This window comes from Salvelinus namaycush, chromosome 23 (assembly GCF_016432855.1).
Source record: "Salvelinus namaycush isolate Seneca chromosome 23, SaNama_1.0, whole genome shotgun sequence".
NCBI lineage: Eukaryota > Metazoa > Chordata > Actinopteri > Salmoniformes > Salmonidae > Salvelinus > Salvelinus namaycush.
The window spans coordinates 5,985,888-6,007,187 of record NC_052329.1 but is presented as its reverse complement, the minus strand read 5'-3'; the positions used below and the strand labels follow the sequence as shown (position 1 = coordinate 6,007,187).

At 47.5% G+C, this 21,300-nt stretch overlaps 1 protein-coding gene across 1 annotated transcript in view; it reads left to right on the top strand.

The window, feature by feature from the left end:
• Positions 1-21,300, top strand: part of LOC120018938 (cell adhesion molecule 2-like) — a 149,138-nt gene that overhangs the window by 55,120 nt on the left and 72,718 nt on the right. Inside the window, exons 4-5 of the mRNA XM_038962150.1 lie at positions 3,873-4,025; positions 4,896-5,033. Of these exons, the coding sequence (XP_038818078.1) occupies positions 3,873-4,025; positions 4,896-5,033 (291 nt within the window). The remainder of the gene's footprint in view (positions 1-3,872; positions 4,026-4,895; positions 5,034-21,300) is intronic.

The following is a 21,300-nucleotide window of genomic DNA, read 5'->3' as shown; positions in this document are numbered from 1 at the left end:
AGATTTCTCACTTCCTGACAGGAAGTTTGCTGCAAAATGAGTTCTGTTTTACTCACAGATATAATTCAAACGGTTTTAGAAACTAGAGAGTGTTTTCTATCCAATAGTAATAATAATATGCATATTGTACGAGCAAGAATTGAGTACGAGGCAGTTTAATTTGGGAACGTTTTTTTACAAAGTCGAAATGGCGCCCCCCTATTGAGAAAAGGTTAAAGATGTAGTTGTTCTCTTCTATCTGGCAGATTAAAGATGTAGTTGTTCTCTTCTTCTCTCTGGCAGATTAAATATGTAGTTGTTCTCTTCTTCTCTCTGGCAGATTAAAGATGTAGTCGTTCTCTTCTTCTCTCTGGCAGATTAAAGCTGTAGTTGTTCTCTTCTTCTCTCTGGCAGATTAAAGATGTAGTTGTTCTCTTCTTCTCTCTGGCAGATTAAAGATGTAGTCGTTCTCTTCTTCTCTCTGGCAGATTAAAGCTGTAGTTGTTCTCTTCTTCTCTCTGGCAGATTAAAGATGTAGTTGTTCTCTTCTTCTCTCTGGCAGATTAAAGCTGTAGTTGTTCTCTTCTTCTCTCTGGCAAATTAAAGATGTAGTTGTTCTCTTCTTCTCTCTGGCAGATTAAAGATGTAGATGTTCTCTTCTTCTCTCTGGCAGATTAAAGATGTAGTCGTTGTCTTCTTCTCTCTGGCAGATTAAAGATGTAGTTGTTCTCTTCTTCTCTCTGGCAGATTAAAGATGTAGATGTTCTCTTCTCTCTGGCAGATTAAAGATGTAGTCGTTCTCTTCTTCTCTCTGGCAGATTAAAGATGTAGTTGTTCTCTTCTTCTCTCTGGCAGATTAAAGATGTAGTTGTTCTCTTCTTCTCTCTGGCAGATTAAAGATGTAGTTGTTCTCTTCTTCTCTCTGGCAGATTAAAGATGTAGTTGTTCTCTTCTTCTCTCTGGCAGATTAAAGATGTAGTTGTTCTCTTCTTCTCTCTGTCTGATTAAAGATGTAGTTGTTCTCTTCTTCTCTCTGGCAGATTAAAGATGTAGTTGTTCTCTTCTTCTCTCTGGCAGATTAAAGATGTAGTTGTTCTCTTCTTCTCTCTGGCAGATTAAAGATGTAGTTGTTCTCTTCTTCTCTCTGGCAGATTAAAGATGTAGTTGTTCTCTTCTTCTCTCTGGCAGATTAAAGCTGTAGTTGTTTTCTTCTTCTCTCTGGCAGATTAAAGCTGTAGTCGTTCTCTTCTTCTCTCTGGCAGATTAAAGCTGTAGTTGTTCTCTTCTTCTCTCTGGCAGATTAAAGATGTAGTCGTTCTCTTCTTCTCTCTGGCTGATTAAAGATGTAGTTGTTCTCTTCTTCTCTCTGGCAGATTAAAGATGTAGTCGTTCTCTTCTTCTCTCTGGCTGATTAAAGATGTAGTCGTTCTCTTCTTCTCTCTGGCAGATTAAAGCTGTAGTTGTTCTCTTCTTCTCTCTGGCAGATTAAAGATGTAGTCGTTCTCTTCTTCTCTCTGGCTGATTAAAGATGTAGTTGTTCTCTTCTTCTCTCTGACAGATTAAAGATGTAGTCGTTCTCTTCTTCTCTCTGGCTGATTAAAGCTGTAGTCGTTCTCTTCTTCTCTCTGGCTGTTAAGCTGTAACACAGGAGGTTGGTGGCACCTTAATTGGGGAGGACGGGCTCATGGTAAATGGCTGGAGCGTAATCAGTGGAACTGCATCTAATCCATCTAAATACATGATTTCCAAGTGTTTGACGCCATTCCATGTGATCCGTTCCAACCATTACTATGTGCCGTCTTCTACTCAGCGGCCTCACGTGCTCTACAATTAGCCTTGGTTCGCCTCGGTGTTCATATGAATAATTATTGTGAGTAACTGGGAGACGACGAGGTGTTGTTAACGAGGAACTTGTAATCGCTTTGTTAGATGTTCAGTGTTATTCTAGGTGATATTTTCAATGAAGTAACTGAAACAACCTGTGTCTGATATGAATAATGGTGAATCATTAGGACCTTTAATTCATAACCTCCTCATTTGTCCTGTGTGATTAGAAGATCATGATTATAAAAACGATCAAACTAACGATACAAAGCAATTACCTCAACTGCTACCAGAGGCTACCGGAGGACGCCACCCCCCACCCCCCACCCCCCACCCACCCGCCCCTGGGTGCACATGTTGTTTTTTTTCCCAGTACTACACAGCTGATTTAAATAATCAAAGCTTGATGATGAGGTGATTATTTTAATCAACTGTGTAGTGATATGGCAAAACAACAACAAAAAACTTGCACCCAGGAAGGGCCCAGGACCGAGTTTGAGAATCCTTGGATTAGATGCCACCACCATGTCCTCAGGTGACCACCAAATTAAGGCTCATTTGGTGAATTTGACTTTGACCAATAAATATGCCCTCTCAACTTTAACTGGTGAAAAAAAATATCAGGATAAAGAAAGTAATTCAGCATATTTAATGCATAAATGCAAAGATATACAATAATACCAATGAACTACAGAATTAATTAACTTAATATGCAAGTCAGCGGTGTATCTGAATATCTTATCCATGTCAAGTAAGAAAATAACAAGTTTCAGGTTTGATGTGATTTTTCAAATATGTGGCTATAGACAGAGTAGTGAGACGATTTGTCTGTGGTGATATGTTCACTGAGGTGTGACTGGTCTGTGGTGATATGTTCACTGAGGTGTGACTGGTCTGTGGTGATATGTTCACTGAGGTGTGACTGGTCTGTGGTGATATGTTCACTGAGGTGTGACTGGTCTGTGGTTATATGTTCATTGAGGTGTGACTGGTCTGTGGTGTTATGTTCATTGAGGTGTGACTGGTCTGTGGTTATATGTTCACTGAGGTGTGACTGGTCTGTGGTGATATGTTCACTGAGGTGTGACTGGTCTGTGGTTATATGTTCACTGAGGTGTGACTGGTCTGTGGTGATATGTTCACTGAGGTGTGACTGGTCTGTGGTTATATGTTCATTGAGGTGTGACTGGTCTGTGGTGATATGTTCATTGAAGTGTGACTGGTCTGTGGTTATATGTTCACTGAGGTGTGACTGGTCTGTGGTGATATGTTCATTGAGGTGTGACTGGTCTGTGGTGATATGTTCATTGAGGTGTGACTGGTCTGTGGTTATATGTTCATTGATGTGTGACTGGTCTGTGGTGATATGTTCATTGAGGTGTGACTGGTCTGTGGTGATATCTTCACTGAGGTGTGACTGGTCTCTTTTGAAGCTGATGTAGCACCATGTTGCTAACAGAAAGGTCATCTCAAACCTGTCGTCTCTCGCACAGCATTTCAGACACACGGACGCACACACTCACACTCGCAACACACACACACACACGCAAGCATGCACACACACACCTTTCTCAGGTAGATCATCGGACACAGCAGAGCACATCCAGTGTTTCCCACTCAGCAGTAGTACCTGCTGTTACAGCCTGCCAGCCAGCCACAGGAGAGCACAGGGAAGAGGCCTCTTCATTTAATAAATTATACATTCTTAATCCTTCCTTCCCAAGGCACAGTCGCCCCATCTTTTCAGACACATCCAAACTAGCCCTACCTCTATACATTTCGTTGTAACCCTATCTACAGACACTCCCATCTAGCCGTACCTACATATGGCTATGTTTCAAACGGCACCCTATTCCCAGTATAGTGCACTACTTTTGACCAGGGCCCATAGACCTCTAGCTACAGAGTAGAGACAAACTCCTCTCATCTGAAGGAGTGTGAACTATATTGGATCCTATGAATGTGTGTCTGTGTCCCACAGCTCTGTGTGTCTGATGGTCCTTCCTGTGTGTCCCCCCAGCTCTATGTGTGTGTGTGTGTTTACTATGTGTTCACTGTGTGTTCCCCAGCGCTGAGAGACAACCGGATCGAGCTGGTTCGGGCATCGTGGGCGGAGCTTACCATCAGCATCAGTGACATCAGCCTATCAGATGAGGGCCAGTACACGTGCTCCCTGTTCACCATGCCTGTCAAGACCACCAAGGCCTTCCTCACTGTACTGGGTGAGTGTGTGTGTGTGTACGTGTGTGTCTGTGTGTGTCTGTGTGTGTGTGTGTATATGTGTGTGTATATGTGTGTGTGTATACGTGTATATGTGTGTGTGTATATGTGTGTGTGTATATGGGTGTGTATATGGGTGTGTATATGTGTGTGTATATGTGTGTGTATATGTGTGTGTGTGCCTGTGTGTGTCTGTGTGTGTATATGGGTGTGTATATGGGTGTGTATATGTGTGTGTATATGTGTGTGTGTGCCTGCGTGTGTCTGTGTGTGTGTCTGTGTGTGTGTCTGTGTGTGTGTGTCTGTGTGTGTGTGTCTGCGTGTGTGTGTGTGCGTGTGTGTGTGTGTCTGAGTGTGTGTGTCTGTGTGTGTGTCTGTGTGTGTGCCTGTGCGTACGTGCGTGGGTGTGCGTGTGTGTGTGTGTCTGTGTGTGTGTGTCTGTGTGTGTGTGTCTGTGTGTGTGCCTGTGCGTACGTGCGTGGGTGTGCGTGTGTGTGTGTGTGTGTGTGTGTGTGTGAGACTTAATGTAGGGATTAGGGTTCCGTTTGGATCTCTACACACCTTAGGACTGACAATTACACAGTGCTAATGCTCCTTACTCAGACAGCAGTCGTCGTTTAATTGGTTGGACTGTTTAACGATCCCTTAAAGGTTGATGGGGAAGCATATTGATTGTTTTAGGCAAGAAGGCATCTCACTACACATGAAGAATGAATGTTGATTGAGGTTATTAGAAGGACAGTATTTGTAATGACGGGATAGTGTTCTGTGGCTAACCTAACGTGTTGTTATGTTAATGCATTTCTTGTTGACTGGGTGTTTTGTTGTTGTTGATGATTTCGGTGTTGTTATGAATTGATGTTGTCCTGCAGGAGTACCAGAGCGACCAGAGATCACAGGGTTCACTAAGCCAGCCATGGAGGGAGATGAGATCACTCTGATCTGCACCACATCTGGCAGCAAGCCAGCCGCGCAAATCCGTTGGTTCAGAAACGACAAGGAAGTAACAGGTATGGGCAGAATGTAACAACAAGGAAGTAACAGGTATGGGCAGAATGTAACAACAAGGAAGTAACAGGTATGGGCAGAATGTAACAACAAGGAAGTAACAGGTATGGGCAGAATGTAACAACAAGGAAGTAACAGGTATGGGCAGAATGTAACAACAAGGAAGTACAAGGTATGGGCAGAATGTAACAACAAGGAAGTACAAGGTAGGGGCAGAATGTAACAACAAGGAAGTAACAGGTATGGGCAGAATGTAACAACAAGGAAGTAACAGGTTTTGGGCAGAATGTAACAACAAGGAAGTAACAGGTATGGGCAGAATGTAACAACAAGGAAGTAACAGGTATGGGCAGAATGTAACAACAAGGAAGTAACAGGTATGGGCAGAATGTAACAACAAGGAAGTAACAGGTATGGGCAGAATGTAACAACAAGGAAGTAACAGGTTTTGGGCAGAATGTAACAACAAGGAAGTAACAGGTTTTGGGCAGAATGTAACAACATAGAAGTATAGGGTACAGGAAAAATATAACAACAAGGAATGTAGAAAAGTGGCACCCTGTGGTGGTCTCTGATACAGATGGTGGTTTAGATTATAGGGTTAACTGTCCCAGCGTCCCGGTAAGAGGACGGAAATGACCAGTAGGAGACAGTTGTACAGAACACATGTTTATTGCCACACACACACACACAGCAAGAAGGAAGTAGACTGGGTGAAAGTGATAGTGGTTTCCTGTAGTAAAAACAGAGAAATACAAACAACATGTATTACACAGCATTAACCTCTCTTGGGTACGTGAGACGGTAGCGTCCCATCTCTTCAACAGCCAGTGAAACTGCTGGGCGCCAAATTCAAATACAGAAATACTCATTATAAAAATTCTGAAAACAAAACATATTTTACATAGGTTTAAAGATTAACTTCCTGTGAATCCAACCACGGTGTCAGATTAAAAAAATTATTTACGGCGAAAACATACCTTACGATTATTTGAGAACATAGCCCACTAGACAAATCATTACAAACAGTCACCAGCCAAGTAGAAGAGTTACACAAGTCAGAAATAGAGATAAAATGAAACCCTTACCTTTGATGATCTTCATATGGTTGCACTCAGCAGACATTCATTTACTCAATAAATTTTCCTTTTGTTCGATAAAGTCTCTTTATATCCAAAAACCTCCGTTTTGTTCGCACGTTTTCTTCAGTAATCCACAGGCTCAAACGCAGTCAAAACAGGAAGACAAAAAAATCCAAATTGTATCCGTAAAGTTCATAGAAACATGTCAAATGTTTATATTCAATCCTCAGGTTGTTTTTAGCCTAAATAATCGATAATATTTCAACCGGACAATAACGTCTTCAATTTAAAAGGTAAACGAGAAACTCACTCTCTCGGTCTCGCGCATGAAAAAGCTCTGTGACACTTTAGGGTCCACTCATTCAGACTGCTCTTACTTCCTCATTTTTCAGAATACAAGCCTGAAACAATTTCTAAAGACTGTTGACATCTAGTGGAAGGCATAGAAACTGCAACTTGAGTCCTAAGTCAATGGATACTGTAATGGCATTGAATAGAAAACTACAAAACCAAAAAAGAAACGACTTCCTGAATGGATTTTTCTCAGGTTTTCGCCTGCCAAATCAGTTATGTTATACTCACAGACACTATTTTAACAGTTTTGGAAACTTTAGAGTGTTTTCTATCCAAATCTACCAGTTATATGCATATCATATCTTCTGGGCACGAGAAGCAGGCAGTTTAATTTGGGCATGCATTTCATCCAAAATTACGAATGCTGCCCCCTACCCTAGAGAAGTTAATAACAGGCTAATGACTGTATAACAGCAGCATACTATATCATATAAACATTAGCAATGTATATAATAGTGGCAGGAAATTGCACATACCAGCTAACAGTAGTAAGCTAATATAGCACACAATGGTAGTAGCTAAAGGAATAGCTATGCTAGTAGGCTGGCATGCTACATAGTAGTAATGGTGAGCTAGCATAGCATATAAAGGGTATACACAGGGTACAGTTAGCAGCTCACATGGTACACAACAAATACAAGAGAAGCTGACATGCTAGCCTAAGAGGCCACAGGCTGTGGATAATAGTGTATACCGTACAATAGAGGCTAGCACGCTAGTCTAGTAGGGTCCAGGCTATAGGCCAGTATGGAGAGCTATTTAAACCCTATGCGCAGTACAGTTAGCAGCTACTGGTTACCGGTATCATGCTAGGATGCTAAGATGTAAACATGCGGCCATTTTGAATGTGGCTAGGAATTGACCCGGACGTCATCGACCGGCCATTTTAGGTGTGTGTATAAACAATGCCGGACTGACAACTATCTTGGTCCATTGTAGGTAATGGGGAGAGATTTTACCATATGGCCTGAGTAGCTAAGAGTACACATAACTCTGCCAAGAGGGCAAATAAACACATAATGTTGTAAGACTCGTACACAGGCGTGAAGTAACAACATACTAGCATGGAAAAAGACATGAAGTTATTGTTTAAGCCTATTACATGTATAAATTAAATATATACATGAACCCCAACAAAGTCCACTCACATCGTCATTCACACACTAACACACGGTTAGGAAGTCCAGGGTGGAGGCTGTACCACCTGTTGAGGTGGTGTAGAGTTATTGTCCTTGTAAGCAGGGTCTATTGGTGAGTTGTGTTGAGGTGGTGCAGAGTTCTGATTGGTTGTCTCTCTGCACCCCTGTGTCCAATTAAAAAACTGCCAGGAATAGGGTTCTGTTACCCAACCTGATAGGGCCTGTGATTGGCTGACCAGGTAAGCTGACTGCGTTCTCTGGCTCACCTGATCCCTAACACAGAGGTAAGAAGTGGCTTCTGCCACTGGAGAAATGTGCCTCGTTTCAGGAAATAGGTGTATGTCTCACGTCACTACTTCACAGGAGAGTCATTTGAACGTAAACATGCATTTTTTTTAATCAGAAATGCCTTCTGGAACGTGAACTATCATGTGCCTTAATAATAAACTTATATGCCATCAGTAACTACTTATACAAATGTTAAATTACGAGCCTAGGTGGTTTAGCCACTGACAAAGTCAGGAACCTTCCCGCTAGCCGCAAGATGAATGGGCTGGACATGCCAAGAGATGAGTTCGGTTTGGTCTGCCATGCAACACGCTTCTGTCTATAACATGAGCTGCTCAGTATGTGTAGGTAATGCGCTTCGAGTTTTGGTGCATGACAGCACGTTTGGAGTCTGTGTGGAGGAAGGAAAATGGCGTCCCTTGAGAGGGCAAGAACAAGATGTATGTCAGGAGAAGTGTAGTATTATAATAAGGAAAGGAGAGAAAAAGAGAGGCAGAGGAAGTTGAAGAGAGAGAGGGAGGGTGAGCTTGAATCGGTTAAAAATGGCGGAAAAAAGGGAGATGGTTTGTTAAATAAGAAATGGTAGAAAGTGTGAGCTGTACACCGGATCGAAGACAGGAGGAGAAATGGAAGTGAGTGAGGGTGTGAAGTATCGGAGACGGTAGGTGTGGTGAAGTTCTCGAAGCCCAAGGCTTGCACGAGGGTCAGGATGAAGATGACTCTGCGACGGTAGCAGTGACATTTTTGGAAAAAGCGTACCCTTGCCTTTTGGCTGATCCATTTGTGGTTTCAGGGTGAAAACAAAGTTGGGTGCTGTGGAATCGGTGAAGGTTAGCAGAAATGGTCTGGTGATAATTGCTGGTGTTTCTGCAGGTCAGAGGATGCAGGCGCTCCGTGATAAACTAATGTGGACAAGAGATGTGAATTTTTTTGCTCTCAAGAAAAGGGCGCCATTGGAAGGAGTGATTACTGGGGTAGAGGTAAATGTGAAAGTTGACCAACTGAAGGGGAAGATTTCCAGTGTTTTTGATGCTCGTCGTTTGGTGCGACGCAGACAGGATGGCGTGTGTGGTGAAACAGAAGAGTAGTTGTCTGTTCTTTTTAGTTTTGATGTTGAGTCTTTGCCCGAAAAAAGTGATGTTAGGATATATAAGCTATCCTGTTTTAGCTTTTGTGCCAAGTACATTACGTTGTTACAGGTGTCAAACTTATGGGCATGTGGCAGCAGTGTGTGTAGGAGGGAGGTTCCTAGATGTGAGAAGTGTGCAGAAGGGCATGAGACAAAGGAATGTGTAGCATTGGGGAAAGTAGTGGTATGTGTTAATTGTAAGGGGTGCCCATGGGGCTGGGGATCAGAAATGTCCCGTGTGAGAGAGAGTTAGGTTGAGGTTTCCAGGGTTAGAGTAGTGCAGAAGTTGTCATATGCTGAGGCAGTGAAGAAAGTAGAGGAAGATGGGTCAAGTGAAAGGGATCCTGAGAGGAGTGGTGTGAATAGTAGATCTGTGCCAGTACAGAGGGATAGGCCAACAAGTCATATATACTTCAGTAAGATTGGATTTTTAGCATTTATAGCAATGGTTATCAACTGTACTGCAGGGATGGAATGTAAGTCGCAGAAAATTGAGGTTGTGGTGGCAGCCGCAGAGAGGTATTTGGGTGTACGAGACTTGACTTCAGAAGAGTTACAGGGTGTGTTGAGTGGTGGTGTCTCATCCTTTCAGGCTATTGGCCTGAGTTAGGACTAAATAGATTTAAATAGTGGAGTAGGGTGGTGGGTTTTTAGTGAGTGTAGGGTGGTATGTATTTGTTGATTTTTTAAAACTATATATATTTTGTATTATTATTTTCAAGCAACATATAAGGGAGTTATACTCCAGTCTAGTAGGTGGCGGTAATGCAACATTTATTGTATGCCAACCCCTGTTGGAAGAAGAAGTGTAGGCAATGCTTTCTACCTCGGCTTTTTTGAAAGATATCGTGTAGAACTGCAAAAGTGTTGCTACTGTACTGCTCTCCACTTTCTGGAGGACAGCCGAATCTCTCTGATTCTGAAAATGAATCAGACAATGAGGAAATCCCTGATGTAGGTGAAAACATTTTCATTGAAGCAGACATTGTAGAGTCTTCTAAAACAGCAATCAACAGTGTTGTTGTCACAGAAGAAGTTGACAGAGTTTTGAAAATCAGTGGAATGCCCGGTGGAAGCAGAGTATGATCGCTAAGGAGATGGAGAAAATTCTGGCATTTGATTGCAAATATGCGGAGGGAGTCGAAAAGAGAGAGTCGAAAAGAGAACACACAGAAGGCTGTTGTATAAAACACATGTCTCTGGATTACATCTTCAAACTAAAGGGCAACCATGGCATCCATGACAGAGAGGGAGAAGCGTGTATATGGGTGAGAGAATCAATCTAGCTACATTTTCAGATATTATAAGTTTCTAATTTTGTCAGAAATTTGTTTTCATTCCAAGTTAAAGCGTACTGTTAGCTAGCTAACGATAGCTGACTGGCTTGCTAGCTAGTGTTACGTGTATGATCTGTGTAGTAATATTATTTGTATCTCAGGAAGCTATATGCATTGCTAGTTATAGCCTAATGTTTGCTAGCTAGGTAACATTGAATCTAGTTAGTTAGCTTTAGCTACTTGCAGATTCATGCGTGGTGGCTAGCTTTGACAATCAGTTTGTATTGCTAGTAGTATTGGGTTGTGATTATTACCACATTAAATACAACTGGGAACTCAGAAATCTCAGACTTCCAACTTCACTGTGTTCAAAACAAGCCCTGGCTGGGATTTCTTTGAGGGGATGGTCATCCAACTCGGAATTCCCACCTGGGAACTCTTTCTAGACTTTCCAACAGGAAGATCACTGATGTCATGATTTGACCTCGTATTTGTCCTCAGTTGTCTTGAAAGCGCCATTAGGTTTCATTGTTTAGCTAGGTAGCTACATGTCTTAACAAAAGACTTGATTACATGACCCATCAAGTTTGCCAGGTGTGTCTGGGAGTGATTACAGCCATCTATAGTATTTCATGAACATGTGTACATGTCTAGACAATAGTGATCCATCCACTTAGCTGGATGTGGCTGGGGGTTGGTTATAGCATTTCTTTCACATGACCCATCAATTTAGAAGTGTGTCTGGGTAAGAATCATCTAATAATTATAAAATATTTATAAAAACCTTACTCTGTTTATCACATGGAATCACATGTGAATCCTTAAAGAGATGGGTGGGGCTAAGACTGAAGAGGGTGTGAACGATGCTGAACGATGCTGAATAGGTGTAAACAAAGAAGAGCTCTCCAGTACATGTACCAAAACATTCAAGTGCCATTTTTTCAAAAGTGTATCAATTTTCAAAGCAGAATTACTTTCCCATTGTTCCTCAACTGCATTGTATGATATATAATTTTCTATCTCTGAGTATCTACTTTTTATCCAATGTAAAAAAATAAAAATAAAGATTTTCTACAACACGTAGGACCGAATCGAGCCAGTCAGTCACGAATAAGTCAGGCTGAGGTGGGGAATGGTAACCTCTGCTGCAGCTGAAAAGTCATACAGAGTTTGTCTCTATGTCCTATCCAGAGAGAGGGTACAGTGAGAGTTTTGGGCAGTTTGTTACAAGGAAGTACAAGGTAAGGGTAGAATGTAAAAAAGTGAACGATCCTCACGTGATGAGTAACTTTGCCTAAGATCTGAAGTTTGGACTTAATGCCTAGACTTTAGCTCAAAGGGCAAACACAGCCTTGTGGCAGTCATTCACAGTCAATGAAAAAGTATATAAACTCAGTGAAAAAAGAAACGTCCTCTCACTGTCAACTGCGTTTATTTTCAGCAAACTTAACATGTGTAAATATTTGTATGAACATAACAAGAATGGAATAATGTGTCCCTGAACAAAGTGGGGGTCAAAATCAAAAGTAACAGTTAGTATCTGGTGTGGCCACCAGCTGCATTAAGTACTGCAGTGCATCTCCTCCTCATGGATTGCACCAGATTTACCAGTTCTTGCTGTGAGATGTTACCCCACTCTTCCACCAAGGCACCTGTAAGTTCCCAGACATTTCTGGGGGGAATGGTCCTAGCCCTCACCCTCCGATCCAACAGGTACCAGGCATGCTCAATGGGATTGAGATCCGGGCTCTTCGCTGGCCATGACAGAACACTGACATTCCTGTCTTGCAGGAAATCACGCACAGAATGAGCAGTATGGCTGGTGGCATTGTCATGCTGGAGGATGTCAGGATGAGCCTGCAGGAAGGGTACCACATGAGGGAGGAGGATGTCTTCCCTGTAACGCACAGCGTTGAGATTGCCTGCAATGACAACAAGCTCAGTCCGATGATGCTGTGACACACGGCCTCAGACCATGACGGACCCTCCACCTCCAAATCGATCCCGCTCCAGAGTACAGGCCTCGGTGTAACGCTCATTCCTTCAAAAGATAAACGCAAATCCAACCATCACCCCTGGTGAGACAAAACCGCGCCTCGTCAGTGAAGAGCACTTTTTGCCAGTCCTGTCTGGTCCAGCAACGGTGGGTTTGTGCCCATAGGCGACGTTGTTGACGGCGATGTCTGGTGAGGACCTGCCTTACAACAGGCCTACAAGCCCTCAGTCCAGCCTGTCTCAGCCTATTGCGGACAGTCTGAGCACTGATGGAGGGATTGTGCGATCCTGGTGTAACTCGAGCAGTTGTTGTTGCCATCCTGTACCTGTCCCGCAGGTGTGATGATCGGATGTACCGATCCTGTGCAGGTGTTGTTACATGTGGTCTGCCACTGCGAGGACGATCAGCTGTCCGTCCTGTCTCCCTGTAGCGCTGTCTTAGGCGTCTCACAGTACGGACATTGCAATTTATTGCCATGGCCACATCTGTAGTCCTCATGTCTCCTTGCAGCATGCCTAAGGCACGTTCACGCAGATGAGCAGGGACCCTGGGCATCTTTCTTTTGTTGTTTTTCAGAGTCAGTAGAAAGGCCTCTTTAGTGTCCTAGGTTTTCATAACTGTGACCTTAATTGCCTACCGTCTGTAAGCTGTTAGTATCTTAACGACCGTTCCACAGGTGCATGTTCATTAATTGTTTATGGGTCATTGAACAAGCATGGGAAACAGTGTTTTAACCCTTTACAATGAAGATCTGTGAAGTTATTTTTACGAATTATCTTTGAAAGACAAGGTCCTGAAAAAGGGACATTTCTTTTTTTGCTGAGTTTACAATGTTATAAGAAGAGACATTTTCCTTAATTTAATTTCAATAGAATCCTTAGATGACTTTAATCTTAATGTCTCTTTAATGTCACAAGCTCTGAGGAGTCAATGTGACACTTGGTCTTTGTTAAAGATTTGTAGCAAGAGCAGAAGTTCCTGCTGGTTGTGTCTGAGTGTGCTTCCGAAATGGCTCCCAAGTCCTATTGGCCCTGGTCAAAAGTAGTGCACTAATTAGTGAATAGGGTGCCATTTTGGACTGAGACTAGATCTTTATTGAAAATTTGTAGCAGGGAGCAGCCGTTCCTTGTGGGTAGTGTCTATGTCTCCGTCTGCGTCTCTGTCTGTGTCTGCCCAGTGTGTCTGGGTGATTAATGGAGGAGGCTGTGGTATGAGACTCTCTGATTTAGATGACGCGCACGTACGGAACAAGTAGCTCACAGTGTGACTGGGGTGACTGAGTGGACTGGGTGGCCTGAGCGTGAGTGGGCGTGACGGGGCGTGACTGAGTGTGACTGAGTGTGACTGAGTGTGACTGACTGGGCGTGACTGAGCGTGACTGGGCGTGACTGGGCGTGACTAGCGTGACTGAGCGTGACTGAGCGTGAATGGGCGTGACTGGGCGTTACTGAGTGTGACTGGGCGTGACTGAGTGTGACAGAGTGTGATAGAGTGTGATGGAGTGTGACTGGGCGTGACTGGGCGTGACAGAGTGTGACAGATTGTGATAGAGTATGATAGAGTGTGATAGAGTGTGACTGGGTGTGACTGAGTGTGACTGAGCGTGACTGAGTGTGATAGAGTGTGATAGAGTGTGACTGGGCGTGACTGGGCGTGACTGAGTGTGACTGGGCGTGACTGAGTGTGACTGAGTGTGACAGAGTGTGACGGAGTGTGACTGGGCGTGACTGGGCGTGACTGGGCGTGACGGAGTGTGACTGAGTGTGATAGAGTGTGACTGGGTGTGACTGAGCGTGACTGGGCGTGACTGCGCGGTGACTGGGCGTGACTGAGTGTGACTGGGCGTGACTGGGCGTGACTGAGCGTGACTGAGCGTGACTGGGCGTGACTGGGTGTGACAGAGTGTGACAGAGTGTGATAGAGTGTGATAGAGTGTGATAGAGTGTGATAGAGTGTGACTGGGTGTGACTGGGTGTGACTGGGTGTGACTGAGTGTGACTGGGCGTGACTAAGCGTGACTGAGCGTGACTGAGTGTGACTGGGTGTGACTGAGTGTGACTGGGTGTGCCTGAGCGTGAGTGGGCGTGACTGGGCGTGACTGAGTGTGACTGAGTGTGACTGAGTGTGACTGGGCGTGACTGAGCGTGACTGGGCGTGACTGGGCGTGACTGAGCGTGACTGAGCGTGACTGAGCGTGAATGGGCGTGACTGGGCGTTACTGAGTGTGACTGGGCGTGACTGAGTGTGACAGAGTGTGATAGAGTGTGATGGAGTGTGACTGGGCGTGACTGGGCGTGACTGGGCGTGACTGAGTGTGACTGAGTGTGATAGAGTGTGATAGAGGGTGATAAGTGTGATAGAGTGTGATAGGTGTGACTGAGTGTGACTGAGTGTGACGGAGTGTGATGGAGTGTGACTGGGCTGTGACTGGGCGTGACTGGGCGTGACTGAGTGTGATAGAGTTGGATAGAGTGTGATAGAGTGTGATAGAGTGTGACTGGGTGTGACTGAGTGTGACTGGGTGTGACTGAGCGTGACTGGGCGTGACTGAGCGTGACTGGGCGTGACTGGGCGTGACTGAGCGTGACTGAGCGTGACAGAGTGTGATGGAGTGTGACTGGGCGTGACTGGGCGTGACTGAGTGTGACAGAGTGTGATAGAGTGTGATAGAGTGTGACTGGGTGTGACTGAGTGTGACTGGGCGTGACTGGGCGTGACTGAGTGTGACTGAGTGTGACAGAGTGTGATGGAGTGTGACTGGGCGTGACTGAGCGTGACTGAGTGTGACTGAGTGTGATAGAGTGTGACTGGGTGTGACTGGGTGTGACTGAGCGTGAGTGGGCGTGACTGCGCGTGACTGGGCGTGACTGAGTGTGACTGGGCGTGACTGGGCGTGACTGAGCGTGACTGAGTGTGACTGAGTGTGACAGAGTGTGATAGAGTGTGATAGAGTGTGATGGAGTGTGACTGGGCGTGACTGGGCGTGACTGGGCGTGACAGAGTGTGACAGATTGTGATAGAGTATGATAGAGTGTGATAGAGTGTGACTGGGCGTGACTGGGCGTGACTGAGCGTGACTGGGCGTGACTGGGTGTGACAGAGTGTGACAGAGTGTGATAGAGTGTGACTGAGTGTGATAGAGTGTGATAGAGTGTGACTGGGTGTGACTGGGTGTGACTGGGTGTGACTGAGTGTGACTGGGCGTGACTAAGCGTGACTGAGCGTGACTGAGTGTGACTGGGTGTGACTGAGTGTGACTGGGTGTGCCTGAGCGTGAGTGGGCGTGACTGGGCGTGACTGGTGTGACTGAGTGTGACTGAGTGTGACTGGGCGTGACTGAGCGTGACTGGGCGTGACTGGGCGTGACTGAGCGTGACTGAGCGTGAATGGGCGTGACTGGGCGTGACTGGGCGTTACTGAGTGTGACTGGGCGTGACTGAGTGTGACAGAGTGTGATAGAGTGTGATGGAGTGTGATGGAGTGTGACTGGGCGTGACTGGGCGTGACTGGGCGTGACTGGGCGTGACTGAGTGTGACTGAGTGTGATAGAGTGTGATAGAGTGTGATAGAGTGTGACTGGGTGTGACTGAGTGTGACTGGGCGTGACTGAGCGTGACTGAGTGTGACAGAGTGTGATGGAGTGTGACTGGGCGTGACTGGGCGTGACTGGGCGTGACTGAGTGTGACTGAGTGTGATAGAGTGTGATAGAGTGTGATAGAGTGTGATAGAGTGTGACTGGGTGTGACTGAGTGTGACTGGGTGTGACTGAGCGTGACTGGGCGTGACTGAGCGTGACTGGGCGTGACTGGGCGTGACTGAGCGTGACTGAGCGTGACTGAGTGTGATAGAGTGTGATGGAGTGTGACTGGGCGTGACTGGGCGTGACTGAGTGTGACAGAGTGTGATAGAGTGTGATAGAGTGTGACTGGGTGTGACTGAGTGTGACTGGGCGTGACTGAGTGTGACTGAGTGTGACAGAGTGTGATGGAGTGTGACTGGGCGTGACTGAGCGTGACTGAGTGTTGACTGAGTGTGATAGAGTGTGACTGGGTGTGACTGGGTGTGACTGAGCGTGAGTGGGCGTGACTGCGCGTGACTGGGCGTGACTGAGTGTGACTGGGCGTGACTGGGCGTGACTGAGTGTGACTGAGTGTGACAGAGTGTGATGGAGTGTGACTGGGCGTGACTGGGCGTGACTGGGCGTGACTGGGCGTGACTGAGCGTGACTGAGTGTGACTGAGTGTGATAGAGTGTGACTGGGTGTGACTGGGTGTGACTGGGCGTGAGTGGGCGTGACTGCGCGTGACTGCGCGTGACTGAGTGTGACTGGGCGTGACTGGGTGTGACTGAGCGTGACTGAGCGTGACTGAGCGTGAATGGGCGTGACTGGGCGTGACTGAGCGTGACTGGGCGTGACTGGGCGTGACTGAGCGTGACTGGGTGTGACTGGGCGTGACGGCGTGACTGAGCGTGACTGAGTGTGATAGAGTGTGATAGAGTGTGACTGGGTGTGACTGAGCGTGACTGAGCGTGACTGAGCATGACTGGTTGTGACTGGGTGTGACTGGGTGTGACTGAGGGTGAATGGGCGTGACTGGGCGTGACTGAGTGTGACTTGGCGTGACTGAGTGTGACTGAGTGTGACAGAGTGTGATAGAGTGTGATGGAGTGTGACTGGGCGTGACTGGGCGTGACTGGGCGTGACTGAGTGTGACTGAGTGTGACTGAGTGTGATAGAGTGTGATAGAGTGTGATAGAGTGTGATAGAGTGTGACTGGGTGTGACTGAGTGTGACTGGGCGTGACTGAGTGTGACTGAGTGTGACAGAGTGTGATAGAGTGTGATAGCGTGTGACTGAGTGTGATAGAGTGTGACTGGGTGTGACTGAGTGTGACTGGGCGTGACTGAGTGTGACTGAGTGTGACAGAGTGTGATGAGTGTGACTGGTCGTGACTGGGCGTGACTGGGTGTGACTGAGCGTGACTGAGTGTGACTGAGTGTGATAGAGTGTGACTGGGTGTGACTGGGTGTGACTGAGCGTGAGTGGGCGTGACTGCGCGTGACTGGGTGTGACTGAGTGTGACTGGGCGTGACTGGGCGTGACTGGGCGTGACTGAGCGTGACTGAGCGTGAATGGGCGTGAATGGGCGTGACTGGGCGTGACTGAGTGTGACTGGGCGTGACTGGGCGTGACTGAGCGTGACTGGGTGTGACTGGGCGTGACGGCGTGACTGAGCGTGACTGAGTGTGATAGAGTGTGATAGAGTGTGATAGAGTGTGACTGGGTGTGACTGAGTATGACTGAGTGTGACTGGGCGTGACTGAGCGTGACTGAGCGTGACTGAGCATGACTGGTTGTGACTGGGTGTGACTGGGTGTGACTGAGGGTGAATGGGCGTGACTGGGCGTGACTGAGTGTGACTGGGCGTGACTGAGTGTGACTGAGTGTGACAGAGTGTGATAGAGTGTGATGGAGTGTGACTGGGCGTGACTGGGCGTGACTGGGCGTGACTGAGTGTGACTGAGTGTGATAGAGTGTGATAGAGTGTGATAGAGTGTGACTGGGTGTGACTGAGTGTGACTGAGTGTGACTGAGCGTGACTGGGCGTGGCTGAGTGTGACAGAGTGTGACAGAGTGTGATGGAGTGTGACTGGGCGTGACTGGGCGTGACTGGGCGTGACTGAACGTGACTGAGTGTGATAGAGTGTGACTGGGTATGACTGGGTGTGACTGAGTGTGACTGAGTGTGACTGGGCGTGACTGGGCGTGACTGAGCGTGACTGAGCGTGACTGAGCGTGACTGGTTGTGACTGGGTGTGACTGGGTGTGACTGAGGGTGAATGGGCGTGACTGGGCGTGACTGAGTGTGACTGGGCGTGACTGAGTGTGACTGAGTGTGACAGAGTGTGACAGAGTGTGATGGAGTGTGACTGGGCGTGACTGGGCGTGACTGGGCGTGACTGAGTGTGACTGAGTGTGATAGAGGGTGATAGAGTGTGATAGAGTGTGATAGAGTGTGACTGGGTGTGACTGAGTGTGACTGAGCGTGACTGGGCGTGGCTGAGTGTGACAGAGTGTGACGGAGTGTGATGGAGTGTGACTGGGCGTGACTGGGCGTGACTGAGCGTGACTGAGTGTGATAGAGTGTGACGGGGTATGACTGAGTGTGACTGAGTGTGACTGGGCGTGACTGGGCGTGACTGAGTGTGACTGAGTGTGACTGAGTGTGACTTGGCGTGACTGAGTGTGGCTGAGTGTGACAGAGTGTGACGGGGCGTGACTGGGCGTGACTGGGCGTGACTGAGCGTGACTGAGCGTGATAGAGTGTGACTGGGTGTGACTGGGTGTGACTGAGTGTGACTGAGTGTGACTGGGTGTGACTGAGTGTGACTGAGTGTGATAGAGTGTGATAGAGTGTGATAGAGTGTGACTGGGTGTGACTGAGTGTGACTGAGTGTGACTGAGTGTGACTGGGCGTGACTGAGCGTGACTGAGCGTGACTGGTTGTGACTGGTTGTGACTGGTTGTGACTGAGCGTGACTGGGCGTGACTGAGCGTGACTGAGTGTGACTGGGTGTGACTGGGCGTGACTGAGCGTGACTGAGTGTGATAGAGTGTGATAGAGTGTGATAGAGTGTGGTAATTAGCCTGGTGCTGTCTGGTATATGGTGAACTGGTGCTGTCTGGTATATGGTGAACTGGTGCTGTCTGTTACATGGTGAACTGGTGCTGTCTGGTATATGGTGAACTGGTGCTGTCTGTTACATGGTGAACTGGTGCTGTCTGTTACATGGTGAACTGGTGCTGTCTGTTACATGGTGAACTGGTGCTGTCTGGTATATGGTGAACTGGTGCTGTCTGTTACATGGTGAACTGGTGCTGTCTGGTATATGGTGAACTGGTGCTGTCTGTTACATGGTGAACTGGTGCTGTCTGGTATATGGTGAACTGGTGCTGTCTGTTGTATTCTGGCTGCTGTTGATGTGACGTGCTGTCTGTTACTGGTGAACTGGTGCTGTCTGGTATATGGTGAACTGGTGCTGTCTGGTATATGGTGAACTGGTGCTGTCTGGTATATGGTGAACTGGTGCTGTCTGTTACATGGTGAACTGGTGCTGTCTGGTATATGGTGAACTGGTGCTGTCTGGTATATGGTGAACTGGTGCTGTCTGGTATATGGTGAACTGGTGCTGTCTGGTATATGGTGAACTGGTGCTGTCTGGTATATGGTGAACTGGTGCTTCATCAAGATGTATTTGTGAGTAAACCTCAGTTGGATACTATCCAGTGTCTATCCAGCCACCAACCTCACTGCACGTCATTTTAGCTATGGCATTAATATCCATGGAGAGTTGCAATACAGTGAAAAGCTACTTTGATTTCTAACTCATCAGACAACCTACTGAGGAAGCATCAGACAACATGAGTCAAAGGCTCTGGTCTCTCTCTCTCGTGTAGAATAGAGGGATCTGATAGGAGATGAGAAAACCTCCACTCCTCTCCCCTCTTTCCCCCTCTCCCCTCTCTCCCGTCACATCTCTCTACTCTCCCCATCTCCCCTCTCTCCCTGTCGCCACTCTGTTCCCCTCTCCCCTCTCTCCCGTCACATCTCTCTACTCTCCCCTCTCTCACCCTCTACCCTCTCTACCACTCTACCCTCTCTCACCCTCTACCCTCTCTACCACTCTACCCTCTCTCACCCTCTACCCTCTCTACCACTCTACCCTCTCTCCCTGTAACATCTCCCCCTCTCCCTGTCACCTCTCTCCCTCTCTCTTCTCTATCCTCTCTCCCCGTCACATCACTCTCCCTCTCCGCTCTCTCCCCCTCTACCTTCTCTCTCCATCAGATCTCTCCCCCTCTCACTCTCTCTCCCGTCAGATATCTCTCCCTCTCCCCTCTCTCCCACTCTACCCCTCTCCCCATCACATCTCTCCCAGCCGCTCCTTTCTCTCCCCCTCTCCCCCCTCTCCTCTCTCTCCCCGTCACATCTCTCCCAGCCTCGCCCCTCTCTCCCCCTTTTCCCTATCTCCTGTCACATCTCTCCCAACATCTCCCCCTCTCCTTGTCACATCTCACCCAGCCTATCCCCTCTCTCCCTGTCTCCTCTCTCCCAGCCTCTCCCCTGTCTCCCCCTCTACCCTCTCTCCCCGTCACATCTCTCCCAGCATCTCCCCTCTCTCCCCCTCTACACTCTCTCGCCGTCATATCTCTCCCAACATCTCCCCCTCTCCATGTCACATCTCTCTCTCTCTCTCTCTCTCTCTCTCTCTCTCTCTACCCTCTCTCCTCATCACATCTCTCCCAGCCTCTCCCCCTCTCTCCCAGCCTCTACCCTCTCTCCCATCACATCTCTCTCTCTCCCCCTCTCTCTTTGCCTCTTCCCTCTCTCCCCCTCTCTACCCTCTCCCCTCTCTCCCCCTCTTCCCCTCTCTCCCCTTCTACACTCTCTCCCTGTCACATCTCTCCCAACATCTCCCCCTCTCCCTGTCACATCTCTCCCTCTCTACCCTCTCCCTTCTCTACCCTCTCTCCCCTCTCTCTCCATCTCCCCTCTCTCCCCCTCTATCCTCTCTCCCCATCACATCTCTCTCCCTCTCCCCTCTCTCCCTCTCTCCCCTCTCTCTCCATCTCCCCTCTCTCCCCCTCTGCCCTCTCTCTCCGTCACAACTCTCTCCCTCTCCCCTCTCTCCCCCTCTCTCCCCCTTTACACTCTCTCCCTGTCACATCTCTCCCAACATCTCCCCCTCTCCCTGTCACATCTCTCTCCCCCTCTCCCCTCTCTACACTCTCTCCCCGTCACATCTCTCTCCTCCCCTCTCCCTCTCTCTCTCCCTCTCCCCTCTCTCCCCTCTCTCCCCTCTCTCTCCATCTCCCTCTCTCTCCATCTCTACCCTCTCTCTCCGTCACAACTCTCTCCCTCTCCCCTCTCTCCCCCTCTCTCCCCCTTTACACTCTCTCCCTGTCACATCTCTCCCAACATCTCCCACTCTCCCTGTCAC